Below are 26,801 nucleotides of genomic sequence, written 5' to 3'. Positions count from 1 at the left end.
ATGAATTATTTTTTTTCATTTTGATTGGTTATTTTATTTATTTACATTTTAAATATTATCCCCCTTCCCAGTTTCCCCTCCACCTGCTCACCCACTCCCACCTCACCACCCTGGCATCCCATTCCCTGGGTCATCAAGTCTCCACAGGATGAAGGGTCTCCCCTTCCAATGATGCCAGATAAGGCAATCCTCTGCTGCATAACCAGTTGGAGCCATGCTGGTGGCTGATGTTATCCAGAGGGTACTTAAGGTTAGGACAAGAAGAGAGACTTGACAAAATAGAGAAGGGATAAAGTGCCAGGCTATTCTTAAATTTTAGTACAATTTTATGAGTCACACTGTAGGACTCTAGCCTATAACTCACTAGAAAGCTCAGTTCCTAACTTGCTCCATTCACACGATCCCCCACCATTTTGAAAGTTACTAACTTTGGAACGGCAAGATGAGGAGGATAATGAAATCAAATGTTTATTACCCATATTTCTCTGATATAGTATGAAATACTTAGGAAAATTTACACTTTACAGTCCCCTCACTGATTTCATTCTTTGCATATAAACTGCTCTTTTAGATAACTTATGTTTCAGTTTTGAGACTTTCCATCCTGGTGGTTTTTAAAATTAAATGTCTATAGAATCACTTTGCTTATTAGTGAACTTTTGAGATGTGTTATATGGGATGGAAATGGTCAAGTTAATTCTCCTTGAGGCTGTGCCTCAGAGGAAGGAATTGTCTCTGGACTGCCCATGGCAACGAGGAACGGGGACAGTGGATATCACAGACTGTTCGCATACTGATTTTTTTTAATCTATGTTTTATCTTAGAGAATTATTTCATTTTCCATCATCTTTATAGCTATTTTAATTTGCTTTGATTATCAAGTAAGAAAGATGTTTACTAAACTATATTTGATATAGTAAGAGGAAGCAATTCTGAAATAAGAGAGATCTTCTCTACCTGGCTTCAGGATAGCCATTTAAAAAGATGACCTTTGAACATCATTTTAAATATAGTAAAGTCTGAGCTAGCTGCTTCACAAAGTTATAATTAAAGGATTCCAGTATGAATTCAATCTAAGCTTATGTGAACAGCCATGAAGAAAAATTCTTAACTATTCTTGTTACACCTTGAAAAATCATATTGTCTACATATTTTGTTGATTGCTTTGTATACTGAAGAAATATTTAAAAATAATTGCATGGAATCCAAAATTTAATGGTAGTTCTGAGAATTTGGCATGACTTATTAATTGGGTTTCAAACACATACACACACAGACACACGCACAAGCACGTATACCTGGAACTAGATGTTTTTCCAGCTCTTATTATTTTTTAATCAGAACAGCTCTGCATAGTGGTTTGGACTCACAGCTTGATCCAAACCTGACATCCTTTAGATGTGTTTATAAATAAGCTTGACAGAATGCAGTCTGGAATTTAGACCACTGGATTTTGGCTGTTCTTCTTCCCTCTCTGCATTTTCAAATACATAATTTTTAATAGAAGTTATAGCCATGCAGAAAAATTCAAAGTTATCAAGTTTTCCCCTAGGTTCTCTGTTCACATATTCACAGTAAAAACTGGTATTGGATGTGGAAGCTGTGTCAGCTCACATTCAGTTTTATACTTTAATTATTGAATATTCTTTACTTATTCATCCACCCTCAAAAAACCCTCAAAAAAAAAAAAAAACCCAACAACGACAATAATAAATCTGTGACAGAATCAGAGCTAGAAAAACAATTAGCTTTATAACCTCTCTTATAACCTGTGTCTACTTTATAAAGAATGCTTATCTGAAATATATATGAATGAGGTATGTGTCTAGCGAATGCATTTTACCTAAAATATATACCTCGAGTATATATTTTAGATAGCAGGCATTCTTTGGAAATAGTGCTTCTGACTGTATTGTTTTACATCATTATTTTGCCTTTCCTTCAGACAAAAGGTTGAAACCTAGCTTGCTATTTCTTTCATAGATTATACATTTCATATTGTATCAAGAAAGGCAATGCTGCATCCAAGATGGTCTAGATTTTTTTTTTTACTGTATTCTCACATTTTTAATTTTGGTGACTTATCTTTAAATATATTGCTCACTTTAAATTAATTTTATGGGAAGAATGCAAAGCCTCTGTCTAGAGATGATGTTCTATGTGTGATATCCATTTGCTTTAACATCTTTTTTTTTTTTTAAATATCATCTTTCCTTCATCATGTTGCCCTTGCTTCTTTGTTGATTTTCAGTTGTCTCTACTTATGTACCTTCTTCAATTGGCTTTCTGTTCTGTCCACTAATGATTTGTTTGTTCTTTCTCAGTGCTAGGCTGCCTTAATCCTACAGTTCTGTGGCAAGTGTTGACATCTGGTACTATTAGTGTTCTGATCCATTTTATTTTATGATTTTTGCTCCATGGAGTTCTATCAGCTATTCTGTGACTTTTGCTTCTACGTACAACATTGTAATCATTTCTTCATTGTTTCCAAAATCACACTCTGAGGTTTGATTTGAGATTGTACTTATTCTCTCTCTCTCATTTTAATGCCTCTTCTTTTTCCTCTCCTACTCCCAAACATGTGATAAAAATAAGCAATCTTTTCTGAGACCACATGTGTTTCTTCCACTTGTGGAAAGAATATAAATGTCCATGTATTTGAAGAAGGGTGTGGTCATAAGATAGGTGTGGTCATAAGATAGAAATAATATTTATAGATATTTTTATGGTGAAGTTGCTCATTAGTGACTCATGAAGCAATTTTGTGACTTTGTGATAAAACACCAAGTTCCTGTTTTGTTGTGTCTGTTGGGTCACACTGAAAGGGAAGAACTTATTAAAAATCCTGTTATCTTCAGGTCAATAAAATCTGATGCTGCTTTTTGAAAACATTATGAGATATACTTCATTCTGCCTGATGTAGTTCATGATAATGACTCAACGTCATTAATATTTGAAAACAAAGGTTAACATTTGATACTTTTTATTCTCTACCAAGTCAGTTGAAGTAAAGGTGATTTTGACCAAAAAGAAACTTATCTAATAAAATCTTTGTATACTTTCCATATCTATGTCTATATTTATCAATATATAGACACATACACATAGAAATATATACACATACTTATGAGAAGCTGATTTTCACATATGAACAATATATATTATAATATTAATCCTTCTCTATACTAGTATGGGTCTATGTGTATATATGTATATTCATATAGATAAACATATAGCTATGCACATATGCCTAATTCCTACCATACAGCTAAACTCTTCATTTTCAATCCTCACATAATATTTTGAGGAAGGAAATAAAAATGCTTTAATTCGAATTCTACACATTAGGAATCAAAAACTTCAAGAATAAACATTTTTTGTTTTCTAGTAACATGTACATTGCAATGCCCAAATGAAAATTAGATTAATTTAACAGTAAAGTATCTATATATTAAGGGACATATTAAGTAAATACATTTCTTATATCAAACTGCAAAGTAGCTACCAACTAAATCTTGAAAAAATAAAGGAAAGAAATACCAAAGAGATGAATTGAGTTTCCGTGCAGTTTTCCCTATCTTGCTCTACAAAGTTGGGAGCAAGAAGCATAGTTGTCTCACATCTCAGTGGGGTTAGCACATATTCAAGGTTTTATTCTCTCTCTGAAGAATTGTCCTAAAATAGAAGGGGTGACTGAGAGGGGCAGTGAGCAGGATGTAGAGTAAATAAGTAAAAAAAAATTTTTTTTTTGAAAAGAATTAAGTATAGTAGGAAGTTGATTTCTGCATGTCATGAAGATTTTCAAAATATCACAATGATTTTCAACATGTACCTAAATTTCCTGAAAATAAAAATAAAATAAATTGCATGTGTTACTTGGGAGGAAAAAAATCACAGCTTCAAACAGAGAGATTTGAAAAGGAGCTGCCCACAGAATCCCCAATGTCATGTAGTTTGAAAAGGTGAAATTTCCACTGATTTACCTTGTAGATAACTGAATTGTCTTCAGGGGCTACTATACTGAACCATTACCAATTTGATAAATTAAAAGTATGAAAATTTGGTCCCAGACCTTGAGGCCATAACGGAAGTACTTATCATCAGGACAGAATCAAGACATAATTCTATCTGAGTTCCTTTTAAAGGTCAGATCAGAATTCCATTCTGTGCCTTTTCCAGCCTTTGGTGTTGGCTAGAATTCCAGGGATTGTGGTCCCATCACTAATCCCCTGTTTTGGCCTCTGAACAGACACAAGAACATTGGGCACTTGAACAGTTTGGAGGCATTTAAACATGTAAACTTTCAAAACATGTAGGGCAAGTGGATTTTGCATACTATACTATCTTTACCTACTTCATTCACCAGACATCTTAGAACAACACTTGTGCTTGACACTTTGTCTATATCATGGGCAAATTGCGTAGACAATTTTAGCCAAAAGAAGAAATAGCTCAGTTATAATATCTGCATTTCATTTGCCAGAATAATGTGAGAAAAAGAACAACTTCACTGCAGGCTCCAGGATTGCACTGAATTCTAGCTGTATAATTTATTAATTGTTCACACACAAATGCAAGGCAATCTCTCTAGCTTCTAGTAAATGGAGAAAACAAAGTCAAATTTATCAAGCTTTGTAGGGAATAGTGAAAGGGTTTTTATTTAGAATACACAGCTAGGTTCTTAAAAATGTTTTTTCAGCTTGCTCCATGTCCTAGCTCTGACAAGTCAGGGTAGGGGGAAATTGAGAAGTAACATCTAGACTGTTCCTCTTCCTTCCATTCTTAGCATGTAATATAGAACACACAGACTGTCTCTTTTTCATGCAACATATGGAGCTAGAACATTTTGGCTAAGGTATGAAAGTTAGGATTTCTGAGTTTGAGCCAGCCTGGTCTACAAAGTGAGTTCCAGGACAGCCAGGGCTATACAGAGAAACCCTGTCTCAATAAAAACAAAACCAACCCCGCCCCCCAAGAAAACACATTAAAATCATTGTTAAAAGATGGCAATGGCAGAAAGCATGGGTAAAATTGACTTGTGAGCTAATATCCACTTATCAGTGAGTGCATATCAAGTGAGTTCTTTTGTGATTGGGTTACCTCACTCAGGATGATATCTTTCAGATCCATCCATTTGCCTAGGAATTTCATAATTTCGTTGTTTTTAATAGCTTATTAGTACTCCATTGAGTATATGTACCACATTTTCTGTATCCATTCCTCTGTTGAGAGACATCTGGGTTCTTTTGAGCTTATAAATGAGGCTGCTATGAACATAGTGAATCATGTGTCCTTATTACCGGTTGGAACATCTTCTGGGTATATGCCCAGGAGAGGTATTGCTGGATCTTCCGGTAGTACTATGTCCAATTTTCTGAGGAACCGCCAGACTGATTTGTGGAGTGGTTGTACAAGCTTGCAATCCCACCAGCAATGGAGGAGTGTTCCTCTTTCTCCACATCCTTGCCAGCGTCTGCTGTCATCTGAATTTTTGATCTTAGCCATTCTGACTGGTGTGAGGTAGAATCTCAGGGTTGTTTTGATTTGCATTTCCCTGATGATTAAGGATGTTGAACATTTTTTCAGGTGCTTCTCAGCCCTTCGGTATTTCTCAGTTGAGAATTCTTTGTTTAGCTCTGTACCCGATTTTTAATGAGGTTATTTGAATTTCTGGAACTAAAAAAAAAAAAAAAAAAAAAAAAAAAGACTTGTGAAGATTCTCTTAACAATTCATCAGTAAAACTATATAAAAGAGATACTTCATTCCTTTTAACTAAAAAGCACTGTTAGACCAAGCTATATAGTCAGCCTTGACCCTTGTCCGATCATGGAGGGCGTTCCTCTTTAACCCATACTTGTCACTGTGTCCTGTCACCTGCCTCCAGATTGCTCTGGACTTCAAGATTCTTGACCCCCTGGGCCCCCCTTGCGCAATCTCTCCTGTTCAGGGCATTATTCAAATAGGTCCAGTGTCTCTTGACCTTCTTAGGAATTTCACAGTTGTGGACATATAGGAGCTATGAGGAAAGACATGGGTGAGGCTCAGTTCTCTGTATCCCTGGCTATTCTGAACTTGGGTGCCTCAGGTTTGGATTTTCCTGTGACCAGCTGACATTCAGCTTTATTCATGGGTTCATCTCATACCACAGGCCTTCGGTTAGCTCACCTTCCGTGGCCTGTCTCGGGAAGAGCAGGCTTCTTTTTAAGCAGCAAAATGGAGATGTGTAAACAGTAGGACATTTCGATAACTATGTCAGGTCAGTTCTTAGTTCAGTACTTTTCATTAAAATTTGATATACGAATTTCCTCTAGAAGAAGATCCCTGTGTAGGTTTCAGACTTTATTGTCCTTTGAGGACAGTGTCCTCATTGTCCTTTTTGATTGAAAACAATCAACTTTTCTGCCTTCATTTTAAGTGCCCATGTCTCTCATAGAATAACAAGCATTATATTATATTGGAATTTATTTCTCATTTATAGAAATACAATTTCTTACAACTCCTGAATCAGGAAGGGTTTGAAGGGAGAAGAGAACACAGTAGAGGGAGGCTGTAACAATCCAAATGCATACTATATAGTTATGAAGTTGGATGGGGTCACAGCCAGGAGGCTTCAGAAGTTGGTCTAATTCTCTGAAGTACTCAAAAAAAAAAAAAAAGACAAAAAAGAAAAAAGAAAAGAAAAAGAAAAAACCCAAAACACTCAGTTTTCATTTTATTCTTTCTGTATGTGTTGTAAGAAATGTTTTATAATATCTGGGGCTTTCTCACTGTTTCTCTAAAGACCCTCCCAATATATGGCTCCTCATTTGCCCTTCATGTAGCTGCTTCCCTGCCATGTCCAATCTCTAAGGACATGATTGTCCCTTCCTTCAGCCATTCATCTTCTCAGGGCATCTTCTAACACTTACAGTTTGCCTGCCCTGTTGTGGTTTTTCTTTTGAACTCAAAAATAAATAGATAAATAAATAATCCAATTACTAAAGTAATAAATGAAAGGAGCCATCATATAACTTTTAACTAAAGCAGAGTAATTACTCTATTTTACTTTCTTTCTCCAGACAAGTTTATGTTTGGTTAGATTGTTTGACTAAAATCTAATTATTTAAACCCATTAGAGTACACTTTTGATCAAAGTGGGCCTTCCTGTTTTGATTTTCTTAGCAATAATATCTATTATTCAGTTAAGTGATTTAACAATTTAACTAATTTATAATATTGCGAGTTCATTGTGGGAAACAGAAGCATAAATGATGTCAGGCATGGCAGCACAGGGCTGTAATCCCAGCGCTTGGGTAGCTGAGGCAGAAGGAGTAGGAGTTCAAGGCCAGTCTGAGATATATGTCATGATCCAATCTCAAGGTAAAGTTATTAAGAATACATTTAAATCCAAGCAAATAATGTAATGTCCCTTCAGAGAGGGCTAAGGTAGGACTGACTTGAGTTCTTCACATCTGTAGGTATCTAGCCCTTCACACATCTTCTAACCGGAGTGTGCATCTTGCGGACAAATGAGCCTTCAGCCATGTCATCCCTGCAGCTTACCCTGTGATTCTTTGTCTCTTTCTGTTTCACTTGTATTTGTATCAAAGGGCAGAGTGACCCTTTCGGTGCTGGGAGAAATCTCCTTTATGTGTGTCTCTGTATACAATGAGGCGTTGTTCAGTTGTCCTTAACAACCCCTGAACAGTTTTCCTTGTAGTAGCTCTGCCTGATAGGCCTTCTCCCTCTCTCTGCGGCTAGTCTAGCTTTATCAAAATCTGAATTATCGCTCAACTCTAAATGGCATGCTGTGAAGGCGTCTGCAGATCTATAGTGAAAATGGATGACTCCATTCTCTCCAGTACCATGCAAGGCTGTTTATATATCTCTCTTGGAATTTATCATACAGTGTCATGTATTATCGTGATGTATGACCCTTTACCGTCTCAGCAGCTATTTTATAGGCTCACAAAGCTGAAGACCTTGTAATTCATTTTTATAATCCTTCACCATCCCACAGAGCCCTTTGCTCATAATAAACAGACAATAGTTGCTGGATGAATTAATCACTCAGTGTTAATCCCCGTATCATGAATAAGATTTAAACATGGCTTCCAAGGCTAATATTAATCATATTATATTAGGGTGCAAAAGTCGTTTTCATTAAATATCCTTAAGCAAGTATGAAAAAATGGTGGGGATTCAAGCTCTAAATCTGTTGATGTTGTGAAAGACTCCTCTCGGTCCATTACTCAGAACAGGTTACACCAGTTTTGCTGTAAAATAGGTCAGTAATCATGTTGCCTAGTATATGAGTTCAGTAAAAAGATGGTTTTGTTTGGAATCAATTATTCAGCACCGAAAAAAATAGACACAATTGTTTGTAATGCAACCAATACTCACATCTAGAATACATTAGCCCTCAGTTAAAATAATCAAAAGTGTAAATATATTTTTGATTGCTTTGACTGTTCTGTAATTGAAAAAAAAAAAAGACAGTATCTTCCCCCATCCCCTTTTCCTCATTTGAAACCCAGTTTGATTTGGCAGTCACACATTTACATAACAAGGATGTAAGGATCAACATAAATGTATAGCTATGAACTATGGACTAATTGTTTTACAAACTGGGTCTCTATTATTTATGGGAGTTTATGAAATTATTGGAATTTAGTCAGTGCTCTTTAAATTATTTCACAACAGTGTCTCTTCCTTAAGTACAATAATAAGTACTGAATGAATGAATAAATGTCTCAGTTTTGTATAATATGGACCCAAAAGGTAAAATTATATTTGTAGTAACTATATTCATTTTAAACTGTAAACTTTCAGACTAGAGAAATGATCAGTGGATAATAGAGATTGATGTTCTTATGCAGGCTGTGAGTTTCATTTCTGGTGTCCAAATTGTGACTCACAACCATTTATAAACCCAGCTTCAGAGGATCCAATGTTCTTTTCTAGTTTCTGTGGAAACACCTGGCTCCACATACACAGACACCTGCATGCAAATGTAAATATTTTTGACCGCATGCTGAAAGGTTTTAGTTTAGGTGTTTGTAACACCATTAAATGTTTAGATAGACTCAAAAAGCTTCAGAGCTCAGCTTACCTGTATGGCGTGATACTTCTGAAAATATTTATTGTATATAGGAAATTTACATTTTATTTTTATTATCCTGTTAGTACTTTTATAGTTGTTAATCATGATGACATTTCACACATGAAAGAGGGAAAGTGGGCGTTCCACACCACAAACATGCAAATCACTGAAAGTAGAAAGGACTAAAGTTTGCTAAGACAATGGTAGGAGACTAGAAGCCTTTGCAGTGATTATCAGTTGAAATGTGGACTGCTAACACATCAGATAAGGGATGTCATCATGGAACTCGGAATGCTTGTTTTTGTAATAATACCACAAAGGTGTACAGGTGTGACTATAACTGTGTTTCAACACAAAATGCATGAGTTACATAATACTATAGTTGACATGAGTTCCATAATACTACATGTAGTTCACGTAAGTAAGAGGTAGTAACTTCCTATAGGCTGTGTGTGAAGTTTCCACAACAAATGAATGTAAACTGAAGTTGCTTGAGGGTTTTTCCACTGAGGAGAGCAGATTCCAGGATTTGAAATAACCTAAATTTTTTGATTAAACTGGCCCCATCTACTGACATTTTCATTTTATTCATTATGAGATAAAAACAACAACTCTGCCTTTGAAAGTGCCTATTGTTTCCTATATAGCATAAACTTTGCAAGCTACTTGGTTGTTATTATTATTATTATTATTATTATTATTGTAAAACAATATTAAGACAAAGCTGATATAGGGTCTAAATCCAAAGAAGCTATAGATATATTTGGTTTATTTTTTACCATTGTCCCCTTTATTAACATCAAAGAGTTTTATAATGGCCACCAGTCTTTTTTGTGGGTTATGAATTCTGGCTCTGTGTGGGGTATAGAGCTAAATGCTTCACGCATATAACTCCTTTGAGCATTCTCTGTCATGACATTGTATCTAAGTCTCATTTCATTTGTCTTTAATTGAAAGGGTCACGGGAGGATTTCCCCCCATGGGTATGCAAGCAGTGGAGACTCTCGGGATTTCTTTCTGTTATTTCACAAATATAATGTTGGCAACTTCTGCCCACACATCAGCCTTGAGAAGATATCAACTAAGGATCGCTCCTGAGTGACAGGCTGGCCTTTCTGTTTCCCAATGCTGTGCTTGTTGCTGATCACCACCATCCTTTCGATTCCAGACGACAAATACTTTTCTTCAATAACTCAAATGGCAAAAGACCCAAGTAGCACATTTTAAATTGATTTCATCTGATACTGCACCTTGTATATGATACTATGTTTTGTTTTATTGATTCATTGTGGAAGTCCACAAAGATTCACCGATCATATGATCTGTTCCCATCAGCATATGCGGTTGTGGGTAACAGCAGATATGAGAGTGAGATGCCTCTTGTCACCTGTAGAGATGGGCACGATGAGGATAGAGGCTAGAATCTCAGGACACCAGGACATGATGAGAATAGAAACTATATTCTTAGGACACCATGGGACTACTCAGCACAAGAGATTCCACAGTCAGAACACACACTGATTTTGATTATTAATAATCTTGTGATTTATGGCTTCTAATTTATGGTTTGATTATTTTTCTATTCTTTCTGGAATGGTTTGATGCCTCTGCCTTCTGTGGGCCCTGTGCTCACATACACATATCCTCACACTAATACACTTCTTCTCTGGAGTATGGTACATGGAATAACAGTGCTTTTTAATAGCATGTAGACTTTGGATTAAAAGATAACTATTGCTAATTTTTCTATTTATCTACTATACTATATATTATATGCTATATAGCATATGCTTTATGTCATATATTATATATCATATATTACATAATATGGTATATATTATATTATATAATCTATTATATATAAAATATATAAATAGCTACCATTTATATAAGATAATATAATTATATATTTTTATATGACCATCAACCATGAGCCATCCTTGGTTGATATCTGAAGGTTGGTATGTGGAGAGAAGTTGCCACGTTTGGATATATATACATATATTTATATATCTAGTACATGTATATATGTACAGTATATATAATATATTATAATGTAATATTATATATATCACCATGTAATATATTATTATATTATATATAATATAATATAAACACATATATACGTATAAAACCATACTAACAACACACAAGTAAATGAGTGTACATACTTATAAAACATCAGCAAGTATATCTTGATGCCTGCAACCAAACTAAAGGCAGGAAGATATCTGTCACTCACCTCCTTATTGCCCTGAGTTGCTCCCTCTGGGCCTGGAGTTCGGCCAACAGAAGGAAAGTCCCTGTGATATTCCCATTTGCACCTTGGCCTGAACTCAGCACTGGGATTGCAGTTGGCATGATCACAATCAATCTTTTACTTTCCTGAAGATTGAACCTTAGTCTTGAACATGTTCTCACCCATGGATCCATCCATCTGAGGCTTTTCCCTCTATTCTTTTTTAAAAATTATCAATCATTTTATTTGTTTACATTTCAAATGATACCTCCCTTCCCAGTTATCCCTCTACAAGCCTCCATCCCATCTCTCCTTCCCCTCCCCTTTGCCTCTGTGAAGGTGCTCTACCCACCACACCCCCACTCCTGCCTCACCACTCTAGCATCCCCTACACTGGGGCATCAAGTCTCTGCAGGACTGAGGTCCTCCCCTCCCATTGAAGCCAGATAAGGCCATCCTCTACTTCATATCTATCTGGAGCCATGGGTCCCTCCATGTGTATTCTTTGGTTGGTAGTTTAGTCCCTGGGAGCTTTGGGTGGGCCGGATAGTTGATATTGTTCTTCCTATGGGGTTCCTATCCCTTTCAACTCCTTCAGTCCTTCCCCTAGCTCTTCCATTGTGGTGCCCATGCTCAGTCCGATGATTGACTGTGAGTATCTGCATCTATATTGGTCAGGTGTTGGCAGAGCCTCTCAGGAACAGCCATACCAGGCTCCTGTCAGCAAACTCTAACATCAGCAATAGTGTCTGGGTTAGGTGACTGCAAATGGGATGCATCCCTCTTTTTTGTTGTTGTTTTTCTAATAGCAAAGCAGCCTGAGATAGAATCTGACATACATTTCAACACAATACCCTCACTGAAGACTCAGATGCTGCTGGTGGAATGAAATCTGTTAGGTCACACTCTGGTCAAAATTTTCAGCTCCATTTTTACAACAAAGTACTTTCAATAATACTTTCTTATCAATATATTTCTTTCTCAATGTAAATGTGTTTGCCTTGGCTTTATTTCTGAGCTTTAAACATTTTTCTAGGTGACTAACTTTAATTTCTTGACATTGAGAATACTCTCTTGCCTGGTAGATTGAGACTTCCTTCCTTGCTCACTTTAAATGTTTATGAGCTGGCTGTCATACTACTCTGAGTACTTAACATCCATGCACATTGACCTTTTAAGATAGGAAACATAGTGTTTGCATTTAACCACAGGCTCACTCAACTGTGAAGATGCAAATACAACTTTTGAAAGAATGCTTTTTTTTCCTGTGGCTTAGAATAAAAAGTATGCCTCATTTACTTCGGAGAACAGCTCTCATTTTTATATATCTTCTGATGGAATTCAGTATCCCACATCCTAATATTCTTAGTAATTGCAATGCTTCCGTCTCATTGTGGATGGAGGTTTTCATTGAGACTTGTTTGTAAAACACAGATCTAGTTTTATGATACGTAGGTGGGTTGCTATGATTCAAGAATGTCATTCTAGATTGTGCCTTTATCAATTGTTTGCAAGTTCCCAAGTGGACAATGGAAGCTTTATGGTCACTCTGTATTCAGCCAAGATAATTCTAGTAAAACTTTGGCAAGTCTCTCTAGAATGACATGAATGTAAAGTATTACTTCTTCTCCCCCCCTCTGCCCTGCCCTCCCCGCTTGTTTAGTTGTTTCGTTGTTTCAGTAAGCTCCAATGCTTACTGAAGAGTCGTTCTCTAAATGGGATTTTTTACTGCTTTTCATGTTACAGATTGAAAATGTCGATGTCTGCCTTAGCTTTCTGGCAGCCCGAGGAGTAAACGTTCAAGGCCTATCTGCTGAAGGTAAGAAACTGTACTGTGGTCACAAGTGGCTTTAGTTATTTTCTGAAAGAATTTTCATGTTAGAAATGGAGTGTTGCAGATCCCCTTAGTTAATGGCGGAAATGTATAGGTGCATAAAGCAAACACGATGTCTTGTAGTGCTGGCATGTGCTTTAATTATTTAAATGTTTTGCAATTTTCTAAAACTGCTTTTTATGGCAATATATGGGTTGGAGAAGAATCAAAATAGCACTTATATCTTATTGCTAATACAGAGACTTTTAACTTCTTAAATAGATGGGTAGGTGATCATGTCAGTCCTGGTAATACATGGATAGGAATGTGGTTAAACAGTACAATTCTTGTACAAATATTTTACCAATAATTCTTCTATGATATGACCAAGCTAATTACAGACAAATAAGTATTTGTAAGTGGCACAATGAGTTATTAAATGCTTAGACTGACAGTACTAGTAAGCACTATTTGTGAATATTTTTGCAAGTCATTACAGGTCAGATTGACATTTAATTTTAGTGAAAATTTAATTACAATAAATTATAATGTAACAACATGAAAAAATAAGATTGAGATGACTTCCTCATTTATTTCTGGTTCAGAGACTTTCTTGCACATAGAAAGGTAACATTTTCAAAACTTGACCTCATGTATAGCCCAGTCTTTGCCTGAGTTAAAATGAAACAATGTTTCTCTTCCTGTGTCCTCCCTGCCATCATTTGTAAATATGCTACACATTTCTTTCCTTCATTCCATCTGTTTACTTATTAATTCTAACATTAATATTTAATAAATGTATGTATTATATTTATTTATTGGTTCATTATATTTATTAATAAATCAAAATAAAATTAATAATATTAGTTATCATAGTTATTAACAGGTGATAAAGGTTTTATCTAAATGAACTGTTGGTGAGATAGCTAGTCCTAAGTAAGTAGTGATTTTAAAGTATTAGTAAGGAACATTTACAAAATTTCCAAAACTACAAAAATTTGAAATAGTAAGTCCTTTGTGACCTGCAGTTGTGACAGTAGTTAGGAAGCTAATATCTTTAAATTTCTAGGAATACTTGATACTGCTTTAGTATTTTAAACTTTCCTGCAAGTAATTTGCCTTGGAAACCTTTCCTGTCATCAAAATTACAAATATTGAATAATTTAAAGTTTTTAAATGTTGTCATCACTGGAATAAAATAATTGTGACTTTCTTTAATACGATTGACATTTAATAGAATTATTTTACTTTTCTCAGTTTCTCCATATTTTAATTGTCTACTATGCTTTTATATTTACGTGAAATAAACACTATGATGTAGAATTCAGTTACATTTTCAGTGGCTAACAAGCTGAGATTAAAATCTAACTGCTGGTTCTATTTCTTCTGATAGAATTGGAATAAAATTCATCCCTGACTAGACTTTGCTGTATAAGAAGCCAAAAGCCAGCCAGAAATATTTCCATTGCTCATTTTATATCTCTTACATATCACACGCTAATTTTGATCATTTAAATCTACTGATTTTGGTTCATTCTTTAAAAATATATTCATTGTCAAGAAACACATTCTAAATTAGGTATATATATAATAAGACTGCAATGGAAGAACCTTTTGAATAAGGTTGCACAAGTTTGCAGGAATTGAAAACAATCACAGTTTTCTCACGGTGGCCTCATTGATCAAAATGGCTCTCCTAGTTTATGGAGATTATAAGGAATGTCTAAGGTAGGAAAGCACACAAATCCTAACGAGAGTTTGATGGACTCAACTGAACCGAATAGTCAGGGTTAGCTTATAAGTCATCAATGAGTAAAACCCACAGAGCTCGTTGGTGCACCTAAACTCTAGAAGGGGACCTGACACTTCAGGGGAACCTCTTTAGTGACAAACAAGTTTTATTTAAAATATAACCATACACAGAGCTTCATTTCAGGCTTAACTTACATTACTCTTCCTAGTAATAGGGTTATAACTTCAGAAGAAAGAGGGACCTGGCCATGGAGACACAGTGGAGATGTTGTGTGAGAAGACTTAGAAGAGGAGAGTGGGTGTGGATTATGTTCAAAATACCTGGTGTACTTGTATAAAAATGTCAAGCTTATACATATATGTGTTAAAAATTAACTTGGTGTTGTAGCTGAATTTGGGCATCTAGTTTTTGTTACATAGCATGGGAAAATCTCCCACAGCAGCCCTATCTGTTTCAATTGGTATTTATGAATAAATGCTTTACAGTTATGTAAGCTAATCATTAGTATCTAGTAGCATGTAGCATAAAGCACAAGGAACACTAATGTATACAAAATAAGCATTTCAACTAAAATAACGATATGATATATGCTCTTGAGGACCTGTGCATATTTTAAAAATGTACATCCAAATATGTGACCAGACTGGCTCACGGTGATTTGGAAAGAATGTTCATTTCTGTAAACCCAATTTGATCTTATGAGATGTGCCCACAACACCATTATTTGTAACTGCAAAATGATAGATATTTAAGTGGTAGCATTTCTCCCTAGCCACGTCTATGTGGGCAACAGCTATGTACACTGGGGAGGGAAGCAGTGTGCAAAATCAAATGGTTACCCCAAGGCAGTGAACACATCCTTTTCCAAGAGTAAGGAAAACCACAACCCACAGAGCATCTTTGTTTAGTGGTATTTCTTCCTTCTGCTCCTCGCTCCCCTTCTCTCAGTGTCATCTCAAGCCACTTTGTAACGGTGGCAGAGTTGAGAAATTCAGATTCAACTGTAACTGTGAATAAGAGGACCCACTTGTATTTTCATCCTCATAGATCTGCTTTAAGAGGATTACGTCTAGACTTTTATTCATACGGGAAAATAAAATCAACTTAAATGTATGTGACCGTGTTTTACATCTTTTCATTTGCTACAGAGATAAGAAATGGAAACCTAAAAGCCATCCTAGGGCTCTTTTTTAGCTTGTCTCGCTACAAGCAACAGCAGCATCATCAACAGCAGTATTACCAGTCCTTGGTGGAGCTTCAGCAGCGAGTGACTCATACCGCCCCTCAGTCCGAAGCCAGCCAGGCCAAAACCCAGCAAGATATGCAGTCCAGGTAAGGAAAGGAGGCAGGGAATGCATTTAAAATGAGCTTGTTTAGGCATGGTTTGACTTTTCCAAATTATTATGAGTTCATAGCTGTGCTTATGTGCTTTTATCTTCATATGATCCAGATCTATGACTTGTGGACGTCAGGCTCAAAAATGCTTCTCCTTGGATCTGACAGGAACGACCTATTGTTTTCTTAGGGCACACAATTTTATTTTCTAATGGTGACTTTTACATATCTAATCATATATGGTGTCCTTGGTGGAGGCAATGGCATATTTCTTTCTCCAGCCAATTAGTTTAGTACATATAACATGCCTTTTGAGTCCTGGTATCCTGAGGTCTAGTTATCTTTTATTGATAATTTGAGTTGATTAAATCCATCAAAAGTCAAAGGATATCATTTGCGGTATCTTTGACTATTTGAGAACATATTGATTTTAAAGATTATGTATTGTTTGTATATATTTGTATGTATGTGCATGCATACATTTATATAGCCTGGATTTTGGACTGCGTAGGTACAGTCTATTTGAATAGTAGGGTTGGCTAGGAAGTGAAATCTGAAAGGTGGCCTAGTAGGAGAGACAGGAAATACCCTCTTGCCGGGAAAGACTCAAAGTTTTCAAACTGTTCAACTGGCTGAAATTTATATCAAGAGTATGTAGGACAGATCTGGAAAAACAACTCAGTGGTTGTTTATATGTCACTGAGTATAAGAGGTCCTTTTCCAACACCCATATCAGGCAGCTCCAACCTGCTCAGTTCCAGGGATCCAAAGGCCTTTGCCCTTTACCTGCACCTGCATGCATGGGGTTCTCATAAAATCACACAGACACGCACATACACACATGAATAAATAAGGCATAAATTTCGTGGGAATAAAAGGATCAGCTAGAGTGGTTTCTCACTTGTGGTTATCAGATCATGGACTTCAACCACACCTCCAAGTATCTTCATGTAGATGCAGTCAGTGTTGGATTGGCTACCTAGTACTACAAAGGGTTACCTCTTTGGAAACATCAGAAAATGATCAACAGATCTGATTTGAGCTAACAACTTCCATGTTCAACTGATAGATGTATTCCTGAAGAAAGATAGGATATGTGGATCAATTCGTTCTGGTGCCTAAATGGGAATACTATTTCCTTAAAGTTGGAAAATATAAAAAAAATGTTCTTTATGTTAGAAATATAAGATCAAACATATATAAGTATTTAATTTGTTTCTTTCATTGAAATCATGCTTAAAATAGTCTTGATTGTGAACATTCAGTGTTTGAGAGAAAACAATTTAGAATTTCAAATCAGTTTTCAAACACTGTTCCCTACATACTGTTGCTTGTTCGACTCTAGAAATGTCAGCCAGCTTTGCAGTGGAACCCCCGCCCAACTTTATGTTTTGATTCCCGTGTGTCATGCGTGGGAAATTCTATCTTCTTTATCAGATATGCTTAGCAATTGATTTGTAAATGATGGAAAAGCTTAATTTTACCAAAATGCCATGGATTTCATCCTTCATGGAATGATAAGGATAGTTTTTTTTTTATTCTGAATTCAGTAATATGGATACTCTTCTGACTGTTAGGCAGATCTTGGCTTTCTGTGATGTCTAGTGAAATTGCACCAGAGTGAATGGGAAAACAAACAAATCAAAATCAAACAAGACATGGTCATGAAAATTCCTGGGCTTTCTTAATTGTAAAGAAGAAACAGGAAATCTCATTTATTATTATTTGTGTTTACATGGTTGGCACAGAGACCAACTGACAACAGAGATACCTCCTTGAGATGGGATTTAAGTGATTTGAATGGGCAGAAGGCAAGAACAGTAGCAGAAGGGTAATAAAAATACCATGATTTTTCTACAAAGCATACAGACTCTGAAAGAGACCAAGCACCATTTGTCCTATTTTTCCCTCACTCTGTTCTTAAGTCGGCTATGTGGAATTTCTTGTCTACAATTTCTTGATGCTTTTGAACTTTGTGGGATAAATATATTTTTGATTCTTTGTGGATATGCATGGGTTCTTTGAAATTATATGTTATTTGCAAATGTAAATTGGCTATACTCATATCATTCTGGGAGAGAAAAAGTATTTTTTGGTTGTAGGAGTTTAATAAAAGTACTCTTTCGATTTTCATTTACGACAAAATGAACTTTTGATGTTTATTATGCTAAATTGGATTTAATTAGCTTTTATTAAAACTTTATTGTAAGGTATTGAGGTAAAAAATATCATATTAATCAGATCCAAGTCTATACAGTTCAGTGAACTATGAAGTTATAATGGGCATTCTGAAGCTATGGAGTATCATAGTTTTTTTTTAATTGATACTTAATTTAATAAATATTTAGTGTACCTGCTTTTGTATGTGTAGTGTTCATGACCCTGGTGTAACGGTGTTAAATGTCAATTTGCAAATAGTTTGTTAACACATTTTGAAAAACACATTATTATGCTTCAGTCATCAACATTTATTTCTATTCATATGGATCTAATGTCCATAAGCTATAATTTATATGAACTTATTATAATAATGCTCCTTAAACATCTTTTATAGCCAATAGATGTAACATAGATAAGAAAGCAATATAGTATATTTCTGTTAAAATCAAGATAATCAGTACAGAAAAATCTACAATCACATTTGCCTTTGTTGCTGAAGGCATGAGCCTTAAATATGATTTATGACACCTTTGTATTAATTTCAAAGTTCTTTCTAACCGCACGGTTTGAATGAAAATTTAATGTACTCTGAATAGTTAGCAAAAGTTATTTTTCTTTTCAGATTAATTTAAAAAGCCACATGGCACATCCATTCATGACGCCCCATGGTTTTTGTGTTATTCTCTTTATTTAAAATCATCATTATTATATCCACAATATACATTAAGGATTTTGTTTTCTTCGCCCTCTTGAAAATAATTCAAGGTTTTCTCATGGCTTCAACAGCTTTTACTTAAGCAGACACCTGAAGATTTAGTCATTAAAAGCTCACCTATAGAGTTAGGGATGAGATTGGGTCCCAAGCCCACTCATTCCCAACTGTGGAAACTAAGTAGCCTCTGTTTTAGTTGTTCTTCTCTTGTAATAATAAGTCCCGATTAAAAACAGCTCAAAGGAGGAAGAACCTATTTTGGATCACTGCCTGAACTTGATTCCATCATAGCAAGGAAGTCCAAGATATCCTCAAGCAACTGCTCACACAGTACTTACAGTCAGGAGTTAAGAGAGTGCCGCATATCAGTGCTTACTTAGTACACTATCTCCATTTGACACCGTCCAGCAGCCCTACCCAGAGATTTGCCCCAACCACAGTTAAAATTGGTCTTCCTACATATATTAACCCAAACAAGGTCATCCCTTGCAGACATGTTCTCGCACTAAAGAATCCTTGAGAGATTTACTGGGAGACCCCTGTGAGTCCCGTTGCTTTTGACAGATAGCACTTGACAGCCTTACATAACCTCCTTTCTTTTAGTCTCCTTACTAGCTAAAACAAAATAAAATGTACTGTCAGAAAATTGTGTAGGAAGTCATATGGATGTGTATATATAGCCTGGCATTTGCTTCTCCCCTGGTGTGAATCTTATGGACCTCAGAATTGGAGGCTTAGTCCACATTAGTAAGTCACTCCTGCTAAGGCTAATGTTTCTCTGTGGTATAGCTTGGCTATGATCCTTGGGCTCTCCTTTAAATATTACAGACTCCCCATCCCCACAGAGCCTTGATCTTCACATTACTCTTTCCTTTGTCCAAATGCTAATCACCTTTTAACTTATGATTTATTTGTCTACAATTCATTGTTCATCATCTCACATGTCACACTTGGAAAGTAAATACAACAAAATATTTTTCTATTTTTTGTTTCTAACATTATGTTTCGTGGATTCTCCGTATCAAAGTTTTAATGAACTATAACAAATCTGCATAACTTCTATCTCCAAATTAGGTAGGAAAATGTTATATTTATACTTGCCAAGGCACAGAGAGATAATTATCAGGGGTTCTAGATAATACACGAGGCTGTGAAAGTTGATGTCAAAGAAATTGAGGGAAGAGTAGTCATTGACAACTCTTGGGGAAGTGTGAGTGAGTCAGAAGGAAGTAGAGAGAGAACGGTTAATGACAAGGCACAGATAGGCAGGAGTAATAATTTCCAATGTTTTATAGCCTACGGGATAACTGATTGGCAACAACTGATTGAATATTTCAAAATAGCTAGTAGAGAGGATTTTGCATGCTCATAGCACACAAAAATGATTAATGTTTAATGTGGTAAATATACCATGTGTCCTAATGCAATCATTACGAAAAGTTTGCAAGTACTAAAACCTCATACTGATCCCACAAATGTACAAATTTCTATGTGTCTAATTTAAATTGCAAATTAAGAGGGAGCATTGAAAAAGATTGATAGTTATAATTTCGACACCTTTAAAATTAAAATTTTATAAATTCATCAATTTAGTATAACATGTTAATTAAAATACATTTTGAGTTACTCATAACATTCAGAAATAGTCTCGATGTGGCAATTAGAATGATCAGAGACTATTGAGATGCATGGATATCGTTGTTTCAACTGCAGTAGACCTTGCATCCTGCCTTCTTTACCTAGTCACTATAGATTATGAACTAATCTTTTCTTATGTTATTTATGATAATCAGCTCTACTAGTATCGCTGCCTATCTCCATAGTCCATTTTCTGATTCTGGATGTGATTTCTGCAGTCAAAATATAAGGAATTCCAAGATAGTTTCCATCTGGGGCTTTTTAAAACTAAATAGCATGAATGAAGTTCATTTGCTTTGTAATGTCACTGACAGCTGAAGGCCATTCATGACTATCACTTCTTTCCTCTGGGATATGTTTTGCTTAGAAGAGCCAAACAAGATAACAGATCTAGTGGTATTTAGAAAGGACACAGCTAATTTACAGTTAATAGCACAATGTATTTATTCAGTTTAAACTAGAGTCTAGTAAATATATTGATAGTATGACTCACAAAAGATAAAGAAAACACCACCCTTGGAGCTGGATACATAGCTATGCAGTAAAGAGCTCTGTTTACTCTTCTAGGGGACCTACATACATTTCCCAGAATGTGAATGCAACCAGTAATACCAAGATAATGAATGGGTTAGATTTCTGGAGAATGTCTTGTAAGATATAATAATCAAGAAGATAATAAAATATGTTTATTTTGTTGGTATGAGTTGATTTAGCATACAGGGAAGAAAATCTTTTGTTTACTAGAAAGTTACAAAATTATTGTTTTTCATAAAAATGGGTTTTTTTCACTTAATTTCTGTTGAAATGATCAAATGACTTCCAGCACTATTATTAGACAAGTGTTGGCATTCACCACCTAACACATTCAATCATATGGGGAAATAAATTATGCCTTATAGAACTGACATGTAAAAGCACTGGACATGAAGTACATAATGTGTCAAGATTAAGAAGTTAATATGGACGGGATGACAGATGTAATAAAGATGTGATCATCATACGTCTTTTAAGTAGGAAAAAAATTACTATTTTAGAACATGAGGGATTATCCCCTGGTGGTCAATTGCTATTCTTAACTTTATTTTTGGAGAGCAAATAACAAAGCCATCAACTTCCCATGTGGATGGAGCTGCTCCTGTAGAACACACAGGCTGATAGACACAATCGTGGGTGAGCACTCTGAGTTCTCCAGGAGGCCTCCCGGGCCCCATGACCCGAGCCACACATACTGCTCTGAGTGTCCTCTCCCATCAGGAGATTTGCCTCTCAGGGTTTCTCTTCCAGGAATCATTATTTCCTTCAGAGAGATGCACTCCCAAACTGGGATGCTTTTCAGCTTTTTGGCCTGGGGTTATAAATCCTGAAATGTCTCTAAGGAGCTTTAATTTAGGATGACAGAAAAGCTTTGGTGATGGAAGCCCTCGGGAACCTGGCTTCAATTAGTTAATTTATTCAGCTCTGTGTTGTGGTCTGTGGTGTGTTCTTTCTTAAGCTCAGGACTCAAAGCTTTAAGAAAAGGGAAATGAGGAGGAACATTTATGAATCTTAAGAAAACAAACAAAAAAAAAAGCATGATCTTTTCATCCCTAGGTACACATAAATGAAGAGAAAATTTTCTCTTATGGAACTGGGAAACCAAGGAGATGGATGGTGTTAATATTAAAAGCAAACCTGCATATGTGTGTATGCGTGCACACACTTTCATATGTGCACATGCACAGCTGTTTATGCAAATATCTATTATGCATATATTTTGTTTGTGTTTATATACCAATTCTATTTTTTTAAAGACCAAACAACCATTGACACTTCTGTTGCTTTGAAGACATGTCTCTGTGGTTTTGGTTTTAATGACTGTGCCCACGTGAGTGTTGGATTTGCCTGGCAGTTGCTGGTGTGGTGACATGGACGAGAGTTTAAGCTTCTCAATGACTCGTGTTCTCACCTCTGAAGTTAAAGTTGTACAAGAGACTATATGAATTATGTAATGAACATCCAGAAGTTTGAATGCCTTACTTATGTATTTTATAGAAACAGTTTCCAAGTATAAGGACTTTTGTTCCGATTATACTTTATTTTTGTTCTCAAATCATAAACACATAGACTTGATTATCATACTTGCAATGTTATGTTTTGTAAACTTGTTACATGGTTATCACTCTCCTCATGGACAGTGATTCCCCCAAATTGCAACTTATTGACTTAAAATGGAAAATGCAACTGACTTCAACACTATAATAATCCTACCTACGTGACTGTTGCCTCATGCTCATATCATTAACTGATATGGAAAAATCAATCTGTAATCAGAGGCCTAGTTGGTACATATAGAATCCAGTCTAGAGAGACAGACTTTAGCAACCGAAGCCATCTCAGCCATGAGGATTTAATCATCCATGTCTTTACAAAGCCAGATTTCAGTAGTTTCTTCTTCATTCTCTCCTCTCCACAGCTCCCTGTTACCTTGCCCACTGTTTGTCTCCAAACCCTCTTTGATTAACCTTTGTATTATACGTTGCATTTTATACTAGCCTTCCCTTCCTCTAACACTGAGAGGTAGAACTGACCCAAGATGTTTTGAAACCCAGACATGATCTAATCACATCAATTCACATGGGTTGATGATCATATATACTTCACAATAAGTTGGAAATAGCCCAAGGATTAAAAACTCAAAATGTAGTTTATGAAAATTGATGTATACTTTAGAGATGTGGACTTAAGCAGTTATTTTGTTTGATAATGAAGGATAATTTACATGAACAAATAGATTAATGTATAGTTTATAAACGTACTCTGTACTGAACTACTGTGTTTTCAGTCTGTAGAAATATTAACCACTTTTTCACTTCCCAGGTGGTCTTTGTCGAGGTTGCCTTAATTTTTGAATTAGAAAAGTAGCTTAGTCCATTTCTAGAGTTTAATTTTTTTAAAGATGGTTGTATTTCAGCAGGTTTTCATAATTGAGCTCTCAATGTATGGGATGTAATTTTGCTGTGCACCAAAAATATATAGATGAAAAAATAGCTACGGAATGACAGAGTATTTTTCTCAAAGCTGTGTATGGCAGAAATCATTGTGGAAATATAATGTATGATGACAAAGAATGAGAAATATGAGCCTAGTTTCTGAGCATCCTATGTCTTAAAGTTCAATATTCCAAAATAGCAAAGGCTTGAAGCTGCAATAATATCCTTACCCAGGGATCTCTCTCCTTAGTTACTGGTTTAAGATCTCACAAAAGTGGGCCAAGCAGGTGACCTCATTACCTGCCTACATATGTTTCAGTAAGGCTAAAGTTATAATGAGTGCTCATGCCATATTCTACTAGTAGGGTAAGTTATCACTGTAACCTGTCTTACATACCATGAGGATGTTATTTCAGCCACCCAGCTGCTAAATTGAAACATGTGTGGTGGAACCTGAGTTTCTGATTCATTGATGGTTTAGTGAAATCTTAGCAAACCTTAAGCATGTTGTAGCCATAGAATTTTGGCACATATTCTGAAGTGCAAATACTAGCAAAATATCTTATGTGGGTTTTAAAGAAATGTATACTGCTTGAAGATACAAAGATGTAATTGTTGAAACTGTTCTTTCTGCAAACTGTTAGTCAATTATCATTTTATAAGAGTTTGCAAAGGTCTTACATAGGAGAAACCTTTCATAGTAAAGGAAGAATTTTGATTTTAAAATAATCTCTAAATCTTTATTTTATTTATTAACTTTACATCTGCCAACTGAAACACTCCTCCCCTCCTCCCTCCCCTCCCATGCCCACCACACAAATCCCTCCTCCATTACCCTCTCCTGTTCTCCTCAGAAAAGGGTACCCCCACCCTTGGTACCATCCTGCCCTGGGATATCAAATTGCAGAGGACTAAGTGCATCCTCTCCCACTGAGGTCTAACCATGAAGTCTAGCTAGGGGAAGGGGAACCAATGGTCAGAGGTAGCCCCAGCTCCAGTTGTTAGTGGACCCACATGAAAACCAAGAATCGCATCTGCTACAGAAGTGTAGGAGGCCTACATCCAGCCCGTGCATGCTCTTTGGCTGGTGGTTCAGTTTCTGTGAGGCCCCCTGAACCCAGGTTAGTTGACTCTGTAGGTGTCCTTGTGGCTCAATTATATTGATCTTCATACACACATGTGATATGTTTGATCAAATCCACTCCTACTTTTCAAATTTTCTATACCCCCCTCTTCATTTTCCTTCCCAGTGCTCTTAAAAACTAACAAAACAAAACAAAACAAAACAAAACAAAACAAAACAAGAAACAAAACAAACAAACTAAAGTGAGTCCAGTTAATTCTGCCCTTAAGTTCATTGGTGTAAGATGATCTGATGTCATACATCTTTTCCACATCCCTGAGAAGAGCTTGCCCTCCCTCGCAAGCATGATCAGCTGCCAATAGCTTTTCAGCTAGGGCTAGAACTTCTCCCTGGAAGGAGTATCAAGTGAGTGTTCTACTTTGGTCCAGAGTATGAGGATATAAGTTAAGCTGAGGAAGGAGAGCAAACATCACCCTATGGTTGTTGGGAATTCTATATCTAATAAACTGAGACTTTCGTCTGAACATTGAAGGGAATTGCTCTGGGGCCTTTTGAATCATGGAAAAATGAACGCTGGGAGTCATAAACATTAGAGAGTAAGGAGTCAAACCAGAGGAATTTATACAAGGAACAAAAAAAAAAAAAAAAAAAAAAACCAGAATAATGGATAACTCAGCACAGAAGTTGGAGGTCCCAAATATTAATAAAGAAAGAAATATAATGGAGAGATTATTCCTGTAATCATTCTTTACTAGAACAGGGTTTTTTTTCTACCTATGTAAAGCGAACTGCTCTGCCAAGAAATGCCTTATCCTTTGAGGTATTTTATCCTAGAACTTTCAACTATTTGTGAATATTACAATATGTATAAACATAAGACACTTGTTGAAATATACTATTTTATAAATGTGTTTTATTTTATTACATATCACTATATTTTCATTTAATCTGTATAGCATAAAATAAAACAGTGTTGAAATTACGACACCATTGGATTTTACATAGATTCGAGGATTACTCTGGAAGTTTTAGTTCTTAGGACATATTGAGTCAGTGCTTGCTGATTCATTGTAGGTGAAGGCCCTTAAAAGGTTCACAGGACTGACTTCAGGAATTAATAAGAGTAAATAATATCCTGTAATGTTGGAAGTGGGGTCACTTTAGGTACCAAGAACCATATTTGAAGCCTCAGACATTAAACAGAAAGGACTATACATGTGAGCTCTTGAGTAAGACTACTATAATATCCAAAGTGACTGGAATAAAACAAGGGATGTAGTTTGGGAAGATAATGAAGCATCAGGAGACAGGCTCCTGTTTGAGAAATAGTGTTATGTTTTACAGGATTCATCAGAATTTTAGACCCTCCTGGGATTCTTCAGTGTGAATATGAATTTCATTTCATGTTGATTTCAGTTATTATATGATGTGTTTGACCTAGACATTCATTCTAAAGGATGTGTAATTAAGGTCTCATAAAAAATTTGTGTACATAAGGTTATCAGGGTCATAAAGAGATGAAGAAACAGGCAGAGAGAGTAGGTAAATGAAGAGCCAGCCATAGTGGTCTAACTCCAGCATCTGAGTTATGAACAATGCACTAGCTCTTTACTCCTAGACTTTTAGTTTATGCACTGAGAGTAAACATTTCACACATCACTCTTTGCCCACCTACCTTTTTTATTTATGTGTTTGTATATATAACCTTGAAGTAAATGTAATTTCAATTATATATCCAGCTATACATTTTCTGATGAAAACATAAATTAATATGCATGGCTTTGGGGAATGTATTTCTGTAAGTAAAGTGCCATTTATTGCCATTTAATCCTAATTTTAATAAATTAAACCTTTTGAGTGTTGAATCAATACATGTCCAGTGGTCACTATGCACCTTTTTAAATAATCCATACATTGTTTTAGTCAGTGAATGGACATAATCTTATTATAATGAGAGGGACATAGTACTAAGTCAATTATCCCAATAGCCATGTGTACTTTTTTTACTTTAAAAA

At 35.7% G+C, this 26,801-nt stretch overlaps 1 protein-coding gene across 8 annotated transcripts in view; it reads left to right on the top strand.

Annotated features, from left to right (window-relative positions):
• The window catches only part of Nav3 (neuron navigator 3), a 774,463-nt gene that overhangs the window by 558,968 nt on the left and 188,694 nt on the right, over positions 1–26,801 (top strand). For all 8 annotated transcript variants that reach the window (NM_001368815.1, NM_001081035.2, XM_017313946.2 and 5 more), the window contains 2 exons: positions 13,069–13,141; positions 16,037–16,220. In NM_001368815.1, the coding sequence (NP_001355744.1) occupies positions 13,069–13,141; positions 16,037–16,220 (257 nt within the window). The remainder of the gene's footprint in view (positions 1–13,068; positions 13,142–16,036; positions 16,221–26,801) is intronic.

The sequence above is a fragment of the Mus musculus genome, chromosome 10, assembly GCF_000001635.26.
Source record: "Mus musculus strain C57BL/6J chromosome 10, GRCm38.p6 C57BL/6J".
Classification (NCBI taxonomy): domain Eukaryota; kingdom Metazoa; phylum Chordata; class Mammalia; order Rodentia; family Muridae; genus Mus; species Mus musculus.
The sequence above is the reverse complement of the archived record's forward strand: the minus strand, read 5'-3'. Positions and strand labels throughout refer to the sequence as shown.